This window comes from Scomber japonicus, chromosome 12, assembly GCF_027409825.1.
Source record: "Scomber japonicus isolate fScoJap1 chromosome 12, fScoJap1.pri, whole genome shotgun sequence".
In the NCBI taxonomy this organism is placed as follows: Eukaryota; Metazoa; Chordata; class Actinopteri; order Scombriformes; family Scombridae; genus Scomber; species Scomber japonicus.
Window position 1 is genome coordinate 29,622,742 of NC_070589.1, and position 10,739 is coordinate 29,633,480.

The 10,739-nt window shown below is 43.3% G+C and overlaps 1 protein-coding gene across 1 annotated transcript in view; it reads right to left on the reverse strand.

Annotated features, from left to right (window-relative positions):
• Positions 1-8,991, reverse strand: part of LOC128369732 (nuclear receptor coactivator 2-like) — a 48,800-nt gene extending 39,809 nt beyond the window's left edge. The window contains exon 1 of the mRNA XM_053330809.1: positions 8,896-8,991. Coding sequence (XP_053186784.1) covers positions 8,896-8,991 — 96 coding nt within the window. The remainder of the gene's footprint in view (positions 1-8,895) is intronic.
• Positions 8,992-10,739: the final 1,748 nt, after the last annotated feature.

Below are 10,739 nucleotides of genomic sequence, written 5' to 3' on the forward strand. Positions count from 1 at the left end.
CCTTCCTTCCTTCCTTCCTCCCTCCTTACTCCTTTCCTTCCTTTTTCCTCCTTCTCTCCTTACTTCCTTCCTCTTTTTCTCCTCCCTCCCTCCCTCCTTTCCTTCCTTCCTTACTCCCTTCCTTCTCTCCTTACTTCCTTCCACTTTTCCTCCCTCCCTCCCCTCCTTTCCTTCCTTCCTTACTCCTTTCCTTCCTTCCTTCTCTCTTACTTCCTCCTCTTTTCCTCCCTCCCTCCCTACCCCTTTCCTTCCTTCCTTCCTCCCTCCTTACTCCTTTCCTTCCTTTCTTCTCTCCTTACTTCCTTCCTCTTTTCCTCTTACTTCTTTCCTTCCTTCTCTCCTTTCCTTCCTTCCTTCTCTCCTTACTTCCTTCCACTTTTCCTCCTTACTCCTTTCCTCCCTCCCCCCTTCCTCCTTGACCTGAGGACAACAGGAGGGTTAAACAATCAAACTATCAAACTCATTAGTAAAGAGAGAACAAAAGGCAAAAACAACTATATGCTGTAAACATCCTTCAACATCTGTCAACAACTATGAGGTAACTTCAGTTCATACAGTCACTAATTTAACTAACACAAATGACTTCATTGTGAAACCTGTCAAGCTCCTTCAGGGGTTATAATAAAAAGTGTTTGCATGCGACAAGTTTGGCTTCACAGGAGATGTTTTTTCGACGTGTCACAGCGAGACAATCACGAGAGGAACTGATAACATCAACAATGGCTCAGTGTCAAAAAGAAGCCACACTGTTGAACCATCATGATTTATAATAACAGGGTCATGAATTTGGAACATCTAAATGTCATTCAGCCGTCAAAATCAATTGCACATGTACTTTTCCTGCGTTGACATGTCAGAAAATACCTGCTGGGAACGGGGTCTCTTTTTTTATTGGTGTGTGGGTTCATGTGTGCCAACCTGAAGAAGACAAGTGAGATATGTTGTACCTGTTGTTTTTATGACATATTAAGTCTATGAAAGTATTTTAGCGTGCCATCGTTAAAGCATGGGTGTATTTTTTCTTTTTTAATGAAATAATGTAATTGTGTAATTGCTGAAGACAAACTGTAAAGATGCCAGTTCCTGCAGACAGTTCTGTGTAACTCTTTTTAAATGAGCTAGATGTAATGATAACATGACAAAGTCAACATATTTATGTTCTTTCTGCAGCCGCTGCATCCGGGTTATTATAGTTAACGAAAACTAAGACTAAAACTACAACTAGCAATGAAACTAAATTGAATTGCAGATAAATTCAGCTTGGTTTTCTCCCTCGATTACTTCCTGTCCTGCAGCAGCCGTGGTTAAAAAATGAAATTAAAAAGGACTTGATGATAAAACATATTTGGTGTCACACATTCTTTCATCCTTTTCAGCTTCTACAAGTCAAGGCTTTCTCTTAATACCTGAAAAACTAAAACTAAATAAAAACTAAACTGAAACTAGTCAATTCCTTCAAAATAAAACCAAACTAAAAACTAGTCAAATCCTTCAAAATAAAACCAAACTAAAAACTAGTCAATTCCTTTAAAATAAAACCAAACTAAAAACTAATCAATTCCTTCAAAATAAAACTAAACTAAAACTAGTCAAATCCTTCAAAATAAAACCAAACTAAAAACTAGTCAATTCCTTCAAAATAAAACCAAACTAAAAACTAATCAATTCCTTCAAAATAAAACTAAACTAAAACTAATCAATTCCTTCAAAATAAAACTAAACTAAAACTAGTCCATTCCTAAAGAACATTTCAAAACTAGTGCTGCAGCCGCTAGCCTCATGGTGGCTTTTCTCTGGATTTGCATCATCCTTCATCACCAACACCACCACCATCATCATCATCATCATCTTCGTCGTCTCCTCCGTTGCCTCTCTGGTCTAGCTTTACTGTACTGCAAACACAGCAGCACAAACATAAACACAGTGTAGACCCTTCCCCGACACATGTACACACTGTCAACATGACAGGATTGCTGGTGTTTGTCTTGTTAGGGAGGAGAAATGAGGAGAGATAAGGAGCTGTGATCCTCCTGTTTGTTTATGTCTCTATCACAGCAACCTGACAGCAGTCATACTCTTCAAACAAAGACAGATGGCTTCTGGAAAAGTCAGCAAAAGTCTATCTCTCTCTCCTCTCTCTCTTTTTTTTCCTCCTCTCTGCCTCTTTCTATATTTCTATCTCCACCTCTTTGTATTTATTTTCTGTGCTTTCTCTGCAGACTGCTGAATATTTGCTTTCAGACTTTTATTCTATTGGCTGTAATCTGTCGTGACTGCAACAGTTTACCTTTAACCCTTTATAGGACACTCATTGAAAGGAAGGAAGGAAGGGAGGGAGGGAGGAAGGATGGAAGGAAGGGAAGGAAGGAAGGGAAGGAAGGAAAGGAAGGAAGGAAGGTAGGGGGGAGGAAAGAAAGAGAGAAGGAGGGAGGGAGGGAGGAAGGGAAGAAAGAAGGAAGGAAGGAAGGAAGGAAGGAAGGAAGGAAGAAGAAAGAGGGGTGGAGGAAGGAAAGAAGGAAGGGAGGAGAGAAGGAGGGAGGGAGGAAGAACAGATGGAAGGAAGGAAGGAAGGAAGGAAGAAGAAAGGGGGATGGAGGAAGGAAAGAAGGAAGGGAGGTGAGAAGGAGGGAGGGAGGAAGAACAGATGGAAGGAAGGAAGGAAGGACGGAGGAAGGAAAGAAGGAAGGGAGGAGAGAGGGAGGGAGGGAGGGAGGAAGAACAGATGGAAGGAAGGAAGGAAGGAAGGAGGAAATAAGGAACGAGGGAGGGAGAAAGGAAAAGAGGAAGGGAAGAAAGAAGGCAGGAAGGAAGGAAATAAGGAAGGAAGGAAGGAAGGAAGGAAGGATATTTTGGGATATTTACAGAAGTTACCAAATATAATTATTTGCTCAATAAAGGGTTAATGTGCTAGACTACATGCATCACTTTATACATAATGTGCCACTGCTGGTTGTCATGGCAGCAAATCTGTTGGATTACTTTACAGCAGAGGCGTCAAACTCATCTTCATTCAAGGGCCACATACAGCCAAATTTGATCTTATGTGGGCCGGTCCACTAAAAAGAAGGAAGGAAGACAGGAAGGAAGAAAGGGAAGATCAAAGGAAGGGAGGAAGGATGGAAGGAAGAGGAGAGAAGATGGTAAGGAAAGATGGTAAGGAAAGATGGAAGGAAGGAAGGAGAGATTGAAGGAAGCAAGGGAGGAAGGACAGATGGAAGGAAGAGAAGTCAGGAAGAAAGGGAGGATCGAAGGAAGGGAGGGAGGAAGGATGGAAGGAAGAGGAGAGAAGACAGTAAGGAAAGGTGTAAGACAGGGAGGAAGGAAGGAAGGAAGGAAGGAGGATCGAAGGGAGGGAGGAAAGATGGAAGGATGGAAGGAAGAGGAGAGAAGACAGTAAGGATAGATGGAAGGAAGAAAGGGTGGATGGAAAGATGGAAGGAAAAGAAGACAGGAAGGAAAGTGGGCCGGATTGGACTCCTTGGCGGGCCGGTTCTGGCCCACGGGCCGCATGTTTGACACCCCTGCATTACAGCAAAGACAGGAAGAAGAGATGAAGAGATCAAACTGAGCTAAAGTGTTCATGGTTCTTTACTTCAGATGATGGAAGAGGAAAATAGGTCAGTAGTCAGTTGACACCTGTGTGCATGTTCTGATCCTACACCTATACGGTTAGGGTTGGGTTTAGTTTAAGAGGCTAAAACAACAACTTAGAGTGTCTTCATTGTTTAAAAGAAACAACATTGAGTGTTGGTGAGAAACAGGAAACCATAGACCTGAGGTGTCAAACTCATTTTCATTCAAGGGCTACATGCAGCCAAATTTGATCTTATGTGGGCCGAATCGTTAAAAAGATGGAAGGAAGGAAGGAAACAAGGATGGAAAGAAGGGAAAAGTGATAGGAAGGAAAGAAAGGAGGGAAGGAAAGACAAAAGGAAGGAAGGAAAAAGTGATAGGAAGGAAAGACAAAAGGCAGGAAGGGGGGGGGGGAAGGAAGGAAGGAAGAAGAAGAAGGAAGGAAGGAAGGAAGGAAGGAAGGAAGGAAGGAAGGAAGGAAAAGAAGATTAAGGAAGGAAGGACAGAGGGAAGGAAGGACGGACGGAAGCATGGAAGGAAAGGAGGGAGGGAGGAAAGAAGGAAAGGAAGAAAGGAAAAGACAATTAAGGAAAGATGGAAGGAAGGAAGGATGGAGGGAAGGAAACAAAGAAGGAAAGAAGTAAGAAAGGGAGGAAGGAAAGAAGGACAGATGACAGGAGGGATAGTGGGCCGGATTGGTTAACCAGTTAGCTACCGAGTTAGCCGCCGAGCTAACAGGCGAACTAGCGGCAGAAAGAGCTGTAGCGTTCATTTTTCGGGCAGAGGTGGTGGCTTTGACATAGTAACTACTTAACCACTAAAATGATAGGAAAGTCAATCCCATAGCTTGATAACTGTGAGTAACTGTCTGTTATAAAGCAGCTCATACACCAGCAGAGGTCAGTAGTCAGTTGACACCTGTGTGCATGTTCTGATCCTACACCTATACGGTTAGGGTTGGGTTTAGTTTAAGAGGCTAAAACAACAACTTAAAATGTCTTCATTGTTTAAAAGAAACAACATTGAGTGTTGGTGGTAAACAGGAAACCATAGATCAGAGGTGTCAAATTCATTTTCATTCAAGGGCCACATGCAGCCAAATTTGATCTCATGTGGGCCGGATCATTAAAAAGATGGAAGGGAGGGACGAAAGAAGGAAGGAGGGAGGGAGGAAGAAAGGAAAAGAGGAAGGAAGGTAGGAGGGAAGAAAGAAGGGAGGGAGGAAGGAAGGAAGGAAGGAAGGAAGGAAAAGGGATTAGGAAGGAAAGGAAGAAAGGAAAAGAAGACAAGAAAGGAAGGAAGCACGGAAGGAAGGAAGGAAAGAAGGAAGGAAGGATGGAGGGAAGGAAAGAAGACAAGGAAGGAAGGACGGAAGCAAGGAAGGAAAGGAAGAAAGGAATATTGGATATTGTGCCTCTTTATTCCTTCTAAGGGCCACTGTCCAGATCATTTGATTTTGTCCCATCATACAAAATACATCTGGAAGTTGAATTCAAAACTAAAGAGTGAATCCAATCATTACAGCAAATCTTTAGAAATAAACTGATTTCACCTCAATTTTTTTCTTTTTCCTATTTAAATACTTTCTGATGATTTGCATTGGGTAGATTAGAACAATGTCTCATAGTGCTCTGACTATTGCAATGTTAAGATGGGGGTCAACGTCATGTTCCCAAAGCCCTTTGTTCCCCCATTCCTAAGACATTTTCCTCCCCATCAAAATTAGACCATATGTTCCCTCACCCTTATGTTCCCTCAGCCTTATGTTCCCTCACCCTTATGTTCCCTCAGCCTTATGTTCCCTCAGCCTTATGTTCCCTCACCCTTATGTTCCCTCAGCCTTATGTTCCCTCAGCCTTATGTTCCCTCAGCCTTATGTTCCCTCACCCTTATGTTCCCTCAGCCTTATGTTCCCTCACCCTTATGTTCCCTCACCCTTATGTTCCCTCAGCCTTATGTTCCCTCAGCCTTATGTGCCCTCACCCTTATGTTCCCTCACCCTTATGTTCCCTCAGCCTTATGTTCCCTCAGCCTTATGTTCCCTCACCCTTATGTTCCCTCAGCCTTATGTTCCCTCACCCTTATGTTCCCTCAGCCTTATGTTCCCTCAGCCTTATGTTCCCTCAGCCTTATGTTCCCTCACCCTTATGTTCCCTCAGCCTTATGTTCCCTCAGCCTTATGTTCCCTCACCCTTATGTTCCCTCAGCCTTATGTTCCCTCAGCCTTATGTTCCCTCAGCCTTATGTTCCCTCAGCCTTATGTTCCCTCACCCTTATGTTCCCTCAGTCTTATGTTCCCTCACCCTTATGTTCCCTCAGCCTTATGTTCCCTCACCCTTATGTTCCCTCAGCCTTATGTTCCCTCACCCTTATGTTCCCTCAGCCTTATGTTCCCTCACCCTTATGTTCCCTCACCCTTATGTTCCCTCAGTCTTATGTTCCCTCACCCTTATGTTCCCTCAGCCTTATGTTCCCTCAGCCTTATGTTCCCTCAGCCTTATGTTCCCTCACCCTTATGTTCCCTCAGCCTTATGTTCCCTCAGCCTTATGTTCCCTCACCCTTATGTTCCCTCAGTCTTATGTTCCCTCACCCTTATGTTCCCTCACCCTTATGTTCCCTCAGTCTTATGTTCCCTCACCCTTATGTTCCCTCAGCCTTATGTTCCCTCAGCCTTATGTTCCCTCACCCTTATGTTCCCTCAGCCTTATGTTCCCTCACCCTTATGTTCCCTCAGCCTTATGTTCCCTCAGCCTTATGTTCCCTCAGCCTTATGTTCCCTCAGCCTTATGTTCCCTCACCCTTATGTTCCCTCAGCCTTATGTTCCCTCAGCCTTATGTGCCCTCACCCTTATGTTCCCTCACCCTTATGTTCCCTCAGCCTTATGTTCCCTCAGCCTTATGTTCCCTCACCCTTATGTTCCCTCACCCTTATGTTCCCTCAGCCTTATGTTCCCTCAGCCTTATGTTCCCTCACCCTTATGTTCCCTCAAGGATTTACCACCAATTTCCCTAATGCATGTTCCCTAATGGACCTTAATGAAAATGCTTGAACACAGGTGAAAGTCTCTATTTCATTATTAAACTGAGGGAACATAGACACACTCCCAGTAAGAGTAAAGTTGTTGGCATGACTGCAAGAAGTTACTTGTCAAGGAAACCTTATTTCCTAATTTTAAGCATTCGAACAGGAAACCAAAACTTTCTTTTTCTTTCCCGGTGAGGGTGATCTTCTTTTGGGAAATGAGGTTGCTGATTGAGGAGAAAGCAGCGTGTTAAAGTAGGTTTAAAGTAGCTACTGTACCATACTGCCATACTGAGTCCTCCAACTCACTGCTTTCATTTCATTTCCACTACTTGCATTGGAGAGTAAATGGAAAGTTTCCAGTTAGTGTTTCAAGACAATTTTATCTTTGTCTGTGTGTGTGTGTGTGTGTGTGTGTGTGTAGTCGCTCCTCATTTCTGAAATATTATTGAATATTCTATTCAGCAGCATGACTTCTTCTTTCTTTTCCACCGTGAAAGATCACAGATTGACAACTTCTCAATTGTCTCAGTGTGGCTGCAAAAAAAAAAAAAAAAAACTTCTTTCTAGGACATTTTTATGGGGGTTCGTCTGGTTTCTGTTTATTTTTCAGATTAGGAAAAAAAAACCCTTTGTGGTGAATTAATTTCCGACAGCCTGTTTAATATTCAATTGAAACTTCCATATTTCTGTGTTTTCTTTATGGAAGAGTGCAGATTGAAAATTTTCCGTGTTTCTCGGAGGGGTTTTTTTTTTTCTGTCACCGGTGTCTCCAATTCTTTTTGTTCAGCCTAGAAATATATTTCCTTTCCTTTTTAGTAAGTGGTGTATTACCTCTCCTGTCCCGTCACTCCTTAGTTTTTCTTATGACATTCAATCTTCTTTCAAACAGCCTTTTTTTTCCCCTCCTCCTTAACACAATGAATGATCACAGTCTGAAACCCTGTCAGTGGTTTTCGCAGCTCTCGCCCGCCGTAGGTTCACTCTGCACATTCTTCTGTTTGGAGTCAACAGGAGACGGCGAATTCCGGAGAGGCAGGGTAACGCTGTTTGGGTGAATACAGACGAGACGCCGGCTCCCTTTGTCTGTCCGAGAGGCAGTGGAGCGTCCACTGCTATCTCACACAATGGCAAGCCTCCACCCAGCTATCTCATACCTTTCATTTTAGGGTTTATCAACTCGCATGCATGCAAGACTGAACACAGGCACGTCTGGAACAGGAAAGTGGAAACACACGTTGCTGCCGTCGTCTGGAAACATCTTTCAATTTGGTTAATTTAATGCTTTAAGAGGTTTAGAAGTAACTGAGTATATTTCCTTTAAGTGCTGTTTATATTTAACCCTCCTGTTGCCCTCGAGTCAAGGAAGGAAAGGAGGAAGAAGGAAGGGAGGGAGGGAGGGAGAAAGAAGGAAGGAAGGGAAGGAGGGAGGAAGAAGGAAGGAAGGGAGGAAGAAGGAAGGAAGGAAGGGAGGAAGAAGGGAGAGAGGAAGGAAGGAAGGAAGGAAGGAAGGAAGGAAGGAAGGAAAGAAGGAAGGAAGGACAGAGGAAAAAAGGAAGAGAGGAAGGTAGGGGGAAGGAAGGAAGGAAGGGAGAGAGGAAGGAAGGAAAAGAGGGAGGGAGAAGGAAGGAAAGGAGGACAGAGGAAAGAAGGAAGAGAGGAAGGTAGAGGGAAGGAGGGAAGGAAGAAAAGAAAGAAGGAAGGAGGGAGGGAGGAAGGAAGGAAAGAAAGAGAGATGGAAGGAAGAAAGGAAGAGAAGATGGAAGGAAGTAGGGGAGGAAGGAAGGAAGAAAGGGAGGATCGGAGGAAGGAAGAGGAGAGAAGACCGTAAGGAAAGAGGGAAGAGAGGAAGGAAGGAGGGATTGAAGGAAGCAAGGGAGGAAGGACAGATGGAAGGAAGAGGAGAGAAGACATTAAGGATAGATGGAAGGAAGAAAGGGTGGATGGAAAGATGGAAGGAAAAGAAGACAGGAAGGAAAGTGGGCCGGATTGGACTCCTTGGCGGGCCGGTTCTGGCCCACGGGCCGCATGTTTGACACCCCTTCTCTAGAAATTGTATTATATATACACGGTCGCCCATAAAGTTAGAATAATTTAGTTTTCAGACACATTCCTCTTTTTATTTTCTATTTATACACTTTATCATCATTTCATGAATAAAGAGGTAAAAAAATATTTTATTCCAACTTTATGGGCGACCGTGAATATATAATAATTAGATTTTTTTGTCTGTTGAACAATGTCGTGTTATATTTGGCATCCTTTGAACTCATGATAAAACAACCACCTTTGATTGTACCTGCGCTCCGGATCGACTCAGAGGAGCGTTTTCTAATAATAAGCCTCCGCCTCCTCTATCAGCGCTCAGCAGTGATCGTAAATGGTGTGAGGACATCGACTGTGGTTAAGGTACAAAAACCACTTGGTTAGGATCATGGTTTTGGGTTAAAAAATGATCACTTGAAATGTGTAGTGGGTTGGAGTTATGTATGTAACCTTCGTCGTCGTGGCAACAGTACATTCCATAACAATACAAAGTTCTGTATGGTTTTTAAGTGCTCGCATACTCACAAACAGTGGCACTAAGAAGAAGAACCTTAGTAGTTATGTCATTTGCACCTAAAGTAAGGAAGGAAGGAAGGAAAGGAGGGAGGAAGGTAGGAAGGAAAGGAGGAAGAAGGAAGGAAAGGAGGGAGGAAGGTAGGAAAGGAGGGAAGAAGCAAGGGAAGGAGGGAGGAAGGAAAGAAGGAAGGAAAGGAGGGAGGAATGAAAGGAGGGAAGAAGGAAGGAAAGGAGGGAGGAAGGAGAAGGAAGGGAGGAAGAAGGAAGGAAAGGAGGGAGGGAGGTAGGAAGGAAAGGAGGGAGGGAGGTAGGAAGGAAAGGAGGGAAGAAGCAAGGGAAGGAGGGAGGAAGGAAGGAAGGAAGGAAGGAAAGGAGGGAAGAAGGAAGGAAAGGAGGGAGGAATGAAGGGAAGGAAGGGAGGAAGGAAGGAAGGTAGGAAGGAAAGGAGGGAAGAAGGAAGGAAAGGAGGGAGGAATGAAGGGAGGAAGAAGGAAAGAAAGGAAGGAGGAAGGAAGGAAGGTAGGAAGGAAAGGAGGGAAGAAGGAAGGAAAGGAGGGAAGAAGGAAGGGAAGGTAGGGAGGAATGAAGGGAAGGTAGGGAGGAAGAAGGAAGGAAGGAAGGGAGGAAGAAGGAAGGAAGGAAGGGAGGAAAGAAGGAACAGTCAAAACAGAGGGGGTCAATTTGTCTGTATCTCCTGGTGCACGTTGCCTGTTTAAGGGTTAACAGCGATCTCCTCCTTCTATAACTCAACTTTTTTTATCTAGCCTACTAATATGAAAATGTATTATATTCATCTGAAATGCATGAATTTTCAAACTATACTGTCATTTCTCTTGTGAGGCTGATTAAAATGTCAACAATAGTGTCTTACTTGAGTATTGACGTTCATTCTTGACCTTTAGAGACCGTATAAAGATGCTGAAGAAGACCCTGACATGTGATTAAATGATCCAAAAAACAAAAAAAATCTAATAAATGGACCTTTGAGTTTATAATATTTTGTTACATAAATAAGTTGGATAATGGTTCGGCCTAATTTCGACCTAGCGTCATATGCACCATGAGGTCTATCTAATATAAAATAGTGGAGTTAGCTTAGTACAGGCGCTAACGGGACCACCAGTGTATCTGGTAAATGACCCCACTAATAATGCCTGGACTGTTATCAAACTTCTACAGTAGTACAAATAAGGTCTTTACTCATAAATCGATGCATTGAAAAGTTTTTAAGTACACCAGGAGTTCATTAAAATAAACTAGGGCTGTCAGCGTTAACGCGTTAATCGCGATTAGATTAATGCAATCCATAACGCGTTATTTTTTTTTAATCACATTTTAATGTTGAAAGCCTTTTTGTCCCTTCTACTCCCCCGTAGACGGCTCCTCTAGCTGTAGCGCTATGCTTTGAAGTGGCCTCCTGCAGTAAACCTACCGCGCTGATGGAAAGTAAGAGAGCTACTGGACTTTTGAACGGCTTGTTTAACTTTAAAACACTTCCAGACGCTTCAGTTGACAAGTCAAAAGTAAAATGCAACCTGTGTCAAACGGAGTTTAACTACCACCGGAGTAGGTGGAGTTTGA